The sequence below is a fragment of the Aegilops tauschii genome, chromosome 3, assembly GCF_002575655.3.
Source record: "Aegilops tauschii subsp. strangulata cultivar AL8/78 chromosome 3, Aet v6.0, whole genome shotgun sequence".
NCBI classification, from domain to species: domain Eukaryota; kingdom Viridiplantae; phylum Streptophyta; class Magnoliopsida; order Poales; family Poaceae; genus Aegilops; species Aegilops tauschii.
In genome coordinates, this window is record NC_053037.3 from 399191369 (window position 1) to 399203955 (window position 12587).

The 12587-nt window shown below is 44.7% G+C and overlaps 2 protein-coding genes across 3 annotated transcripts; one reads left to right on the top strand and one right to left on the bottom strand.

Annotated features, from left to right (window-relative positions):
- The first annotated feature begins 743 nt into the window (after nt 1-743).
- LOC109759525 (uncharacterized) lies at nt 744-3445 on the top strand. Its single transcript, XM_020318347.3, has 9 exons — nt 744-941; nt 1102-1248; nt 1343-1558; nt 1639-2218; nt 2303-2508; nt 2595-2795; nt 2866-2997; nt 3076-3188; nt 3259-3445. Exons 1-9 carry the CDS (start codon nt 744-746, stop codon nt 3443-3445), a joined length of 1980 nt encoding a protein of 659 aa, XP_020173936.3.
- A 5277-nt stretch (nt 3446-8722) lies between these two features.
- LOC141042428 (zinc finger BED domain-containing protein RICESLEEPER 1-like) lies at nt 8723-11855 on the bottom strand. Of its 2 annotated transcripts, XM_073510658.1 has the most exons (4): nt 11573-11855; nt 9541-10956; nt 9229-9453; nt 8723-9136 (listed from the first exon to the last, which is right to left on the bottom strand). In XM_073510658.1, exons 1-4 carry the CDS (start codon nt 11580-11582, stop codon nt 9099-9101), a joined length of 1689 nt encoding a protein of 562 aa, XP_073366759.1. In that variant the 5' UTR covers nt 11583-11855; the 3' UTR covers nt 8723-9098. The 2 variants fall into 2 exon arrangements, with proteins under 2 accessions (XP_073366759.1, XP_073366758.1); XM_073510657.1 differs by having other exon boundaries at nt 9229-10956; nt 11573-11854.
- Nucleotides 11856-12587: the final 732 nt, after the last annotated feature.

Sequence of the window (12587 nt, forward strand, 5' to 3'; positions counted from 1 at the left end):
CCCGACGCCACCTCACGCCGACGCCATCTGCCACCGACGCCAGCTCACGCCGACACACCAGACAGCGACTGCCCCGACGCCATCTGCGGCCGACGCCGTCGCCCCCGTCGCCACGTAACGCCGACGCCCCCAACTTGGTAAACACATATTCGGACCTACTTGCATGTTTCATGTGCTTTATCATAGATCATAGATCATGTGCCGACGCCCACAACATGATGAATTTTATTTGCAGGTTGCGACCGACGCCATCTGCCACCAACGCCACCGTGTCGTCGTCCCCCAGGGTCGGCCCTGATCCCATGGCACGAGGTACTATGCATTCATCATGTTTATCATGTACCCATATATAGTAGCTAACATTATTTTTGCTCCTATTCCTAGCGACGGTGGAGTACGGAGATATTTTTTGTTCGGTTGAGAAGTGGTGTCTCTTGGTCAGCAAACTAAACTCTAGGCAGAAAAAGCGTTTTGCAAGCACTAGTCTGGAAAAAATGCTGATGATTCCTAGTGTGCTCATGCGAAAATGTTTGCTCAAGTTCATTATTAAATCATATGCGTTGGACAGAAAAAGGTTCATCATGCCATCAAAAAATGGTGCGATATCATTGCGCACCGAAGATGTGTTTGACATTTTCGGGCTACAGAACAAGGGCAAAGATGCCATGAAAGCGCTAGGAAAAGGGGGGTTAAAGGGGAAGGTGAAGGTGCCTAGTCGCTTTCTAGATTCCAATACGGGGAAAATGATGATAGACTCGCTGATTGAGAACATCGTTGCCAGTGGCACGTACGATGATGATTTTCTCCGTAGAATTGTTCTGGTTCTTCTAGGCACGGTTCTTGCACCGCAGTCCACGAAAGAAGTTCCTAATGCTTATTACAAGTTAGTGCACGATGTGGAGGCCATCAAAGCATTTAATTGGAACGCGTTTACTTTACGCGTTTGCGTTGAAGGCTTCACAAAGACCTTATCAGATCTTACAAAATTTACTTGGCCGATCGGAAACCTTGCCCTCCTACAGGTAAATCTTATGTTATATTTGTTTCTTTCGAACTATAGTTTGTGAAAAAAAATTGCTAATATACTTCATGTTCATGCAGTACTTGTTTTGGGAGAAAGTGCAGCCACTGGATGATGAGGCATTTGATCCATTGGCTCATGAATATCCGTTGATGCTTAATTGGTCAGAAGATGAGGCTAAGAAGCGTGACGCGTACGACACGTCATACAGCCGTGGTAATGGGACGGTAAGTTACTATTAATATGTTACTATTTCGTACTGCATGCACTTATGTTACTATTTATATGTTGAGAAATTTATATTGATTTTACCTGTCACAGATTGATGACGTGATAAGTGAGAAGTACAGGCATACATTAATTGCTCAGCAAGGAAGAAAGGCGGAGGAAGAATTAGAGCAAGAAGATCGTGCCCAAAAAAAGAAAGATAATAGAGATGAGGCTTCATCGAGCAGGGATAGTACATTAGATCAAGTGATGAAATGCATCAAAGATATGCAAAAAGAAATTAGACTTCTCCCTCAAAAATGTGCGGAGGTAATATCAGTGATGTTCAGTTTACATTGGATCATTCATAATTTATGCATGTAGTTAATGCTTTCGATGTGTCATTGCAGATAGTAGTAGAGAAGCTGGAGAAGAAAGGTCTTGTATTTAAGCCAAACAAGGGGTCTGATGATGACATTGAGTTTGTGGAGCATAGTGAAGACTGGGTGGGGAAGTATGGTCCAACAAAATACAAATCATCAAAATATTGGACAGCTGTAAAATCAACTCCTGCAAAAGAAGATATAGACAACAGGGTGGACGCATCCTTCACCACTGGGAACGGGAATAAATTGGCGCGTGAGAAAGGTGTGCATCACAACACACCTGGTACAGGAGATGAAGGAGACCCCTTTGTTATTGAGGACAATGGTAATTCACCCAACCCATCTCTTGCGACGGTAGACATGAATGACTTTCCGGCTATTACTTCAACCCCCAAGAATATGAATGAAGTGTCAGACGGGTCTAGCGCCGATAAATCTGAGGAGATTAGTATGGATAGTCTGAACACCCGTATTAAAAATGCGAAAGAAAATGGCACTCCGGAGAATGATGGGAAGGAGAATGATGGGAAACGCAAGAGGAAACAGTCAAAATATTGTCTTTCACCTTACCAGCAGAACGGTGGACGTAAACGTGCAAAGAAAGGTAAGTGCTAGGTAATTTATTCTTGCAACATACTTCTGTACTTGCATTCACACTTTATTAACTCGTTGTTTCTTACTATTTTAGGTCTGTTTGGTATAAGAGCTGCTATGATTAATACTGATTACATTAATGAGGATCACATAGAGGCCGCGAAGGTTTATATCCGGACACTGGCAGACTCAGAGAAGCTTTGCAGCAAAACTGTCGTGCACATGACGGGAATTGGTGGGGAAACATGTACACCTGAAATGCTTGAAGCCATCATTTCGAAAAAGTGGTTGCATGGCGGTGTAAGTATTGTCAATAATTTATTAAGTTGTACATGTCATTTACATAAATTATCTAATAGGCGTATTGATGTTATGTTATTTTGTAGGTCATCAATAGTTATTGCAACCATATGCAGACCCATAATCCTCGTGCTGACCGTCACATATTATCATCTTGGGTATCCCACTGGCTTATTCTTCGTGCTGATGGAAAGGTTAACAACTCTAAGAGGCATTTTATGGATCACTTCACAAACCAAACTAAAATGGTGTCTAGAGTTAGTGAAGAGTATTTCATCAAAGATAAGGTACTTCAGTTTAGTATGATCATTCGTAGTACATCTGTGTGTACACCAACATGAATAAACTTTGTTGTAGGCATACTTTCCTTTTCATGTGGAACAAAATCACTGGATGACAGTTCTTATGCACAACAAGAAAAAAGAGTTTCAAGTTTTAAACTCTACTGGTAAATGCAGCAAAAGAGTTCTTGCAAAGATTGCTAAGATGGTAAGCTTGCAACGTTACATAAAACAATATATAGTTATTCGAAACGTACTTCATATGAATTTGTCATTTTTATTTCAGAGGGCAGAAATAGCAAATGATACAAAGGAGGTGAATGCTCTTATTGAAACGGAACATCCTGACGTATCATCCTGGCCAATAAGGGAGTACGATATGCCGTCACAAACAGACGGGTATGTTCCAAATGTTTAATTAGTATGTACTTGTCTGATCCATCAATAATTGACTTGTGGTTTCTTGCAGAGTCTCTCGTGGTCTTTTCGTGGTGAAATGCGTTCAAAACTGGGACGGAGATGATTGGACATTTGAGTTCGATCAAGATGAGGTTAATGCTTCAAGGGGACGCATTCTAGCTGAAATACTTTTTTCAGAATGCAACACGAAGGAAGTAGTGAAAGAGAAGATCCTCAAGATCATGGAGAAGAAATGAGTCGGAGGATGGGGTGTTGGCTATTATCTCCACTAAATAAACGTGCCGTTGTCGGTACTTGATACAATTTACATATTAAGACATCTCATTATTTGCAGTGGTCGGTATTTGCTACAATATCACTCATATCTGCGGCATGGTTTAGCATGTTTCGCAACTAAATAAATGTGATGTGGTCTGCTACAATATCACTCTTATTTGCAGCATTGTGGGTGATGATTTTTGAACATGTTATATTCGCACTTTGTATTATGCACTGTTTGCCATTTTCAATGTGGGCTAATATTATCCACTGTTTCCCATTTTAACTTTGTATGTACTGCCATTTCTTTGTCATACTTCCTGTATTCCAATGATCCTTTGTATGTCAGCTTTGTAATCCCACATAAAAAGTGGTGGTCAGTGCGGGCAGTCCCACAAACGTCCAGCGGACTGACCATTTGCATCCTGACCGGCCGGCAGCTCCTTTCTGTGCAAGTAGTTGAGTTACAAAAAATGTCCAAAAGAAAAGTTATAAAAAAAATGCCCAACCACCGCTGCTGGGCCCATAGTAGCTTACAGAACATACCCAAATCAAGCCCAAAGGCGACTCAGGCGGCTGATCGAGCCCACTAGCGGGCCCAGCAACGGGGTCCAACGGGGCACAGGAGAGTAGTAACAAAGGAGTTCGAAACAGGGGGCGGAGGCAGCTATTTAAGCCGCTCCTCGCGCCCCCCCTTCCGAGGTGGTACTAAAGATGGCGCCCCCATTGCGCCCAACGCTGCACGCGGTCGCCGCAAGGCTCAGGAGGCCTAATTTGCGTTGTCTCGGGCCGGCCCAGTTTGGCCCAATGAAGGCACGCCGCCACTGGCCCCTCCCCCGGCCCACGCCCCCTCCCGTCGCCTGCGCGGGGCACCATCGCCGTTTTTAGTCCCACCTCGGAAGCGGGAGGTCGCGAGGAGCGGCTTAAATAGCTGCCTCCGCCCCCTGTTTCGAACTCCTCTGTTACTACTCTCCTGTGCCCCGTTGGACCCCGTTGCTAGGCCCGCTAGTGGGCTCGATCAGCCGCCCGAGTCGCCTTTGGGCTTGATTTGGGTACGTTCTATAAGCTACTATGGGCCCAGCAGCGGTGGTTGGGCTATTTTTTTGTAACTTCACTTTTTGAAAAAAAATTGACAGAAAGGAGCGGCCGGAAACAGCAGCAAACAACAAACAAAATCATCATCATGGCCAGGTAGTACAACATATATGCCCAGATAGCAAACAGCAAACAAAATCATCATCATGCCCAGGTAGTATAACATATGCAATGTCATCTCCAAATTTATTACATAAATCTTTTGACAAAACATAAACAAATAACTTATCAAGTTTTCTTGCACACACGTACGAATAAAAAACAACATAGGTTCATGCGACCACTTTTATTCTTCCTACAAACCTAGCCGCATCTCTACGCCTAGTTCCTGAACAAAACATAAAGAAATGGGTGAGCAAATATAGTTGGTAAAATCAAAGTAGCAACATAACAAAAATAAGAAGATAACATCTTACTTCTCGTTCAAATGACATGTAGCCTTATTATGACCTGGGAGACTACACAGACTGCACAAAGGACCACTTTTCTTCTCTGTAAAATCTTTTGGCCTACCATTCTTTGTAACGTCGGGGACCCCCCTTTGACCGCCCCTTCTTAGGTGCACCCTTTGTCGAAACTTTCTGAGGATCACCAATACCAGGCTCAACTTGTTGTGCCTGACTTGCCTCCTTCTTAAGCATAGCATACCTTCTACTTCCTATAAGTTCCTCCTCTGAAATCTTTTTCTGCGCTATTATGTTGTCCAGACACTTCATCAACTCGTCGAACAAGAAGGGATCATTTGCTGCAACATGAGCAGCTTCTGCGGTTTTAATGGTTATTGCACTATACCGTTCTCTCTCCAATGGCCCTGACCAACCCCATCCAAACATATCACTCTTCTGCTGCACAGGCAACCCATCTCTCGCATGTTTGGACAACCGATGCAGGACACAACACTTTGGTATTTCAGTTAAGTTCAGATGATGGAGAACAAACAGAATGTGTTTGCATGGCAGCCCTTTCCGAACCATCCTAAGACAACTGCATGTAATAGTTTCTTCTGAGTTACCTGGTTCATAAACAACATTGTACCTGAACTTGTGGTTATCCTTCCATGTCACCATGAATGTCTGACGCCCAATTCCCACGAGCGTCTCAAATATCTCCAGCTGACCCATCTTATGCAAATCATCTTGCAGGATGTAGAAATTAGCAGGTGTGAATACTTTGGCGGCATGCTCCTCAAGGGCCTTATATTCAGTAACCGACGGTGGTTCCTTCTGGAATGCCTCGCAGTCATCGTACGCCTCGTTCTCACGCAGGCGAACTATACAGTTCTCATAATGCACCACCAAATCAACAATTGTCATACCGTAGTCCAGGTGAAGGTGAAGGCAGGAGTTGAGGCTTTCACTCCTCTGGTTACTTCGCATACCAAGGAAAAACCCATCGGAAAGATATGAAGCTGCCCAAAGTCTCCTCTTCCTGTACATCATGTCAAGCCACTCTTCAGTTCTATCCGTCTTCCACTTATCATAGAAAGCTTTCCATCTCTGCTCAAAGTTCGCTTGAGAGGTGGCATAGTACAGGAGCGATCTGAACTCATCCAGTGACTTGTAATGCAGGTGCCTCTGCATATTTTTCTTGATATGCCAGGAGCAAAGACGATGGAAAACATCTGTAAGGACAGTCCGAATAGCCCGGATCATTGCAGCGTCACCGTCTGTGATTATTGACTTTGGCTTCACCTGACAGTTTGCCTTCATAAATGTCTGCAGCAGCCACACGTATGTCCCTTCCGTCTCGTCAGCAATGATGGCACAACCAAACACTGTGGTGCAACGGTGGTTGTTAACTCCGACAAAGGGGACGAACGGCATACCGTATCTGTTCATCTTATACGTGCTATCAAACACGACCACATCTCCGTAGTCCTGATAGTCCCTCCGCGACTGTGCGTCGCACCAGAACATACTCTTCAGTCGCCCTTCCTTGTCACGCACATACTCAAAAACAAACTCAGGGTCCTTCTCCTTCCTGCTCCTCATAATGCCAACTGCCGTCTCTGCATCACCCTTTGCAATGAGCTTCATTTTTTCTCTGCAACAAAGATTGTAAATGTCCCTCCTGATAAGCCCACACTTATCGTACGAACCGTATCTGCTGATGAAGTTGTCCATTATAATATGCTTTCTTATCCCGGCCGCTTCCATCGCCAATATCTCGGCCCTCTGGCCATCTCCAATCCGTCTGTGTGACCACAAAAAAAAACCTCGTCGGGCCGAGCCATCGTGTGGTTGTGATCATCCACGAATGATGCGACGAACCAAACGCCACGTTCTCTGTCCAGCTTCACCACCATATGTGCACTGCAGTCGCAACGAGTCTCCGGTCGAAGCCTGCGCTTGCGGCCCTCCATGGTTATGAACTTGCTCTGCCTTCTCCCTGCCCTGGAGCAAAGAAACCGCCGGTACCGTATCATTCCCGAAGCACCTCGTTTCACCTTCTGTTTCCTGATGCTAAACCCGTGCTCTCTGGCGTGATTGTTGTAGAATATGTATGCATCCCCTTGCGACCGAAAGGTCATAGCCATGACCTTCCAATGTGTCTCAAGCATCTTCTGCTGCCTTTGAGCCTCCTCAATATCGATCTCTCCCTCATTGTGATCAACGCTAGGACCATCTGACTCCTCCTACAACATTCATTTGAAAATATATATGTCAATTACTATCATTTAAATCATAGTATTGATCGATGTACAACATCTATCAACTAACCTGGCTCAAGTTATCTGCAAATGATTCCTGCCAACTATGTTGCACATTGTCAACATCCACATCTTCCTGCAAATTTGTACACAAAGATATATAGTTAGCCATGCCATACTTTGCAAATTCAAAAATAAAATCAAAATATACGCCACTTACATTTTCACTATTTGCGCCATGTTCATTATTATGAAAATCATCCGGAGGTAAGATATCATATGACGAGACTGAATCATTGTCGCTGCTGTCATCATCTTCGTTCAAATTTTCGTTATCAGTCTTAGTCACCTTATCAGTATCATTCTCGTCCCTCCCGAATACGGATTCTTTCTCCATGTCAACACGCCTAACTCACAGAACTGCAAAACATTTGAAGTGTTGATTACAACAAGGACAAAAACTCATGTTGGTTTGCAAAAAAAGAGAAAGACGTGTAATCCATGAACCCAACAGCTACCATGAATTTTTTTCTTAATGCAATGGTTCAAACAACACTTTTTAGTGTTGTGTGAAACAACTAGTTGAGGTTGCCCAGCGGTGTGTGCATATTGTGTGATGTCGTCATGAAAAAAATATAGCGTTCGTTAAATTAAGCCTGCCCTCCACTTACATCCTAGATTCGCCACTTAACTAGCCCTAACTTCCATCCATCATGCCCGCTAGGTTTAGATGACAAACCTTGCCCTGCGGTGTAGGCGTCGCCGGCGTTGGACGGGGTCGGAGGGCGGCGATCCGCGGCGGCGGCGATCGCATGGGGCGGGCGAGTAGACGGAGTGGGCGGGCGAGTAGACGGGCCTTCACGTCCGGGCGGTGGACGATGACGGTGAGATGCGGCGACGCACGCCGTTGGGACGGTGACGGCGGCGTCGGACGGGCTCGGACGGCGGCGGCGGACGGGGTCGGAGGGCGGCGATGGCGATCGGATGGGCCGGGCGAGTAGACGGGGTGGGCGGGTGAGTAGATCGTGCTGACAGTTTGTTTGTGTTTTTTTTTGCATGCACGCAGTCTACGTACGCCATTCACAATTGTATAAGACGAGGTGGGCATACCCTTTTTTCGTATGACCATTCTGCCCTTCTACGTTTTGTTGGGGGGGGGGGGGGGGGGGGGGGGCTACCGAAGCAAGGCCCTAAATTAAATCGAATTACTAGTGGCAGCGTCAAGGTATATATTCTTCTGGTGATGTTTTCTGATGGACTGACACACTTGTTGAACTAAATTCATATATAGTCTGACGAAACTGAAAATCCAAAACTGTATGTGCTTCAAACTGTTTCACCTAAATATTGTTTCAACAACCGGCAAGAAAGCTGCCTAAACATCGAAAGATGCAAAGTGGCGACCATCGGCCAGAGATAGTCTGAACTTCCACCGATACATCAAACTGGTGCAGCAGGGCTGCAGGAGTCAGTCAGACAAAACAAGCACCAGAGAGAAGAACTTGAGTACTTAAAATCGAGCATAGGACTACTAACTTCTCAAACACAACATGCATGTAGCAAGTGAACATTACTACGTACATTAAGACATCCGAATATAGGACTAATTATCGAATATAAGCACTTTAGCATAGAGGGTGCGCGCAAGGCAAGTATCTGAAACTAGAGGTCCTCTAGTCACCACACTCATAAGATTCATTACAGCTCCACCGGTAACTTAACCTAGTATCCAGAAATTGTCTTAACACCATCTGAACTTCCGAAGTGCCTCGCAGTTTTCCATCTTTGAATCCTGCATCATAGAGCCATTGTTTGGTCGCATCAATTGCAGGGGCACATTAAGAAAGCGGCTCACTGGAATGTTGGATTCATGAATGGTAAAGTTTTCAATTTTGAAGATTTGACTCCACACTTGTAGTATTACCTATAACAAAGCCATGAGGATTTCAGCTATTAATTAAAGACTGATCAGATAATAATGAGATAAAATCAAGAGAAGCAAGAGCAAGGCTATACCAGCAGGTGCAAGCCAGTCCTGAATACAGACAAGACTCTCAACCCGGTTTTTATTACCCGACTCTGACATTACTAGCTTCGCAGTTCTTGTTGCAGCCTTGCAGTCAGTACGGCATGGTAGTGCCAATATATCGCGTGCCATCCGACCAATCGAAGGATAGGTCAGGCTATGTTCCTTCCACCATTGGAGCACACTGGACTCACCCGCTGGAAGCAGTTGCGCCTCTTGCAAGTAATCATCAAGTTCAGTTAGTGGTCGCTGACGATACGGATATTCAGAACATAGATATAACTCATGCAGAATATCTCTACCTATGAACTCTCCCATCCAAATTTTAGACCAAGAAGTGCAGTCAGGTTCTTGGGCCTGGTCTGAATATTCACCATAGAGGTTAAGCAGTGTGTCATGCACCTCGCAAATAAAATCATCTATGTCGCCGTCCACGGTATAGGCACTTTGCACAGTGAAGGCTTGTATGCGTGACTTGATGTGTTCCAGATGGTATTTAGGATCCATGACCATAGGCATGCAAAATTGCAAGAAGCAGACTTTCCAGCGTTTCTTAAACTTCTTTTCCATATTCCGCCGCATAACGGAAATTCCCTCTTCCTCCTTGTCACGTAAAAAGACCTCGGCGAGTGTCTTGAACCTATCAATGCCAGTGTTGCGAAGCACCTTCTCCTTCACATTCCACACCTTATCAAACACTTTATCTGGGATAGGCGATTTGTGGACCGAGTCCTTGTATCTATTGAAGTCCTGCAAGTATTTACAAATTTTCTGTGCTTTTTTCCAATCATCCGCTGATGCGTATCTGCGCTTGTGATAATGTGCTAGTGAAGGGGTTGGATGCATCTTGGAACACTTGCTGGTGTTCTCGATGATTGTGTCAAGTTCGTCCAGCCCCACCTGAATAACCTCATCAAGTAAATGAGTTGCGTAACGTGCCACAAACAAGCTCCGGTTTGCAGCAACTTTGTTCCTTTTCTGAAGACTGGTTTTGACATTTGAAGCCACTGAATCATCAATGAATGCGTCATCCAGTATGGTGCTGAAAACCTTGTCATCAAGACCCCATTCTCCAATAGCTCGCAATATGATATGACTTAGTTCTTCTTGACTGCAAGAGGGATCAACGGGGCTAAATTTGATGATCTTCTTCTGCTTCTCCCATTCGTCATCGATATAGTGAACAGTCAAGCACAAGAATGCCTGCAGTGGACTGTAGTGCCACACATATGCACTCAGGCAAACACGGCATGGTAAAGCTGTTAACTTCTCCCTCAGCTTGGCCTTTTCTTGATCAAACAAGTCAAAGGTCTCATTCTTCAGGTCGAAGCGGGATGGAATCTTGACCGCAGGATTCAGGTCAGTAAGAAGCTTCCAAAAGTCACCTTGTTCCACCATCCTACTTGCGTGTCCGTGCATGGCAAATATCCTGACGAGTTCTTCACGAGAAATGTTCTGATCGGTCCCTTGATTCTTCTTATTCTGATCAGTTGAAAGAACTGGCAAAGCTAGATTCTTCTGTTCAGGTGCTGCAGGTTCCTCATGAGACCCATTCTGAATAGCCTCCTGATTCTTTTGCCTCTTCTGAGTCTGAATCCCAGGGCTGCACTTGGAAGTCAGTCTTTTCTTTGGCTTTGCGCCCAAGAGCAGTGGACTAGGGGCACTGTCAGTGCTCTCATCTTGTTCGTTGTTGGCATTGCCAGCTGCATGTTCCACACCTAGGCATAACAAAATATAAGTATTTCTTTCATAAAAATATTAGTATTTCAATATGAAACAAGTTGAGGTCAGTATTTCAATAAAAACAACCCTGCTTGGAGAGGTTAACTGAACATGCCTTTTGTTTTTCATATACAATAAGAAGGTTAACTGAGTTTCAGGTTTCAGCTAAGAAGTAAACTTAAAAGGCACAGTGGCTGGACATGAGGCGACTTGAGGAAAGATCTATTGCGAACCAAACATTGTCCTAGTGCAATTGAAGAATCAAACAGTGGCTGGACACTGAGATTAACCAATCAACTTTTTCTTGCAGTAACAGGAATAATAGTAACAGGACTAATCAACATGTCAGCAGTGCTGTATATGTAAAACACTATTGAACAACCAAGCAAAGAAGCCTAATAGCAACATTTGAGGGGCAACATGACTGTCAGATTAATGCTAATGAAATGAATTGTCCATTTCTCCTTTCCCTGTATGCAGTCGCTGAGAGCCCGAGACTGTCAGATTAATTTCCGTGTGTAATCAATGGAAAGGGGAAAAGTATAAAAAAATCCAGAGAGGAAACATGAGATTACGGATCCATCGCCTCGAATAGCCTCAAAAGGAACTCACCATTCACCATCCTCTCGTCTTCGTCGGTGCCGCAGCAGTCGGGATTGGGACCGCCACACTCTTGATCCGCGCCTACTGTTGCCACGCGCGCGCTAGAGAAGGATCGATCGGACGGGATGGCCGACCGGAGTTGGGGCCCCTGCGGACTGGGGAGCTCTCGGGCCTCGGCCGGAATCGGGGGAGATGGAGCGGCAGACTGTGGGTGGCGGCGGCCTTGACTCCCCGCGGCGGAATAAACGAGACGCCGACAAACAATTGGAGGGAAGAGGAGCCGGGCTTTCCCGCGGTTTTTCCCCCTCCTCCCGCCAAGGCCTTGGAGGTATTTCGTCGTCATGGGTCGGTTCCGTTTGCACATAGCCCAGTAGCCCAATACTTTGAGGCCACTAGGCAACCACTATCATTTTTCATTCACTTGAAAAAAAAACACTAGTATCATTTTCATCCTCGCGGGCGTCATACAGGGGAGGGGGTCTCCCCTCTCTCCCGCTGCCCTGTAGTCAGCACCCTCTCCACTGCGGGCTCACCCCCACCCTACGGCGACACATGCCCAACGCCGAATCTACTACTGGGGGGCTTTAACAGGGCAAATCCCAAACGGTGCTTAAGGGCCAAACAGGGCGCGCACTCCCTTGTATTGTAGGTCTTTTAGCGGCTCGGACCATTTCTGTTCTCTGCTCATTTCTTTTGCATTTTCACCTATGTTTTCCAAGGTTATTTTTTCCTTCTTTTGTGTTTCCTGTTCCTTTTTTCAGTTCTAAAATTCGTGAATTTATTTTAAATCATATTTTTTCTAAATTGATGAACTTTTTCCAAATTTGATAAAATCAAAATCAATGATTTTTTCCTCTTATTCAATGAAATTTTCCCAAATTCGATTTTTTTTTAAATTTGATGAGTTTTTTAAAATTTTCTAAACCTTTTCGGTTTCATGATTTTTTTTGAAGTTAGTGAACATTTTTTAATTCATGAACTTTTTTAATCAATTTATTTATTTTTACTTTTTGTATGTTGTTTT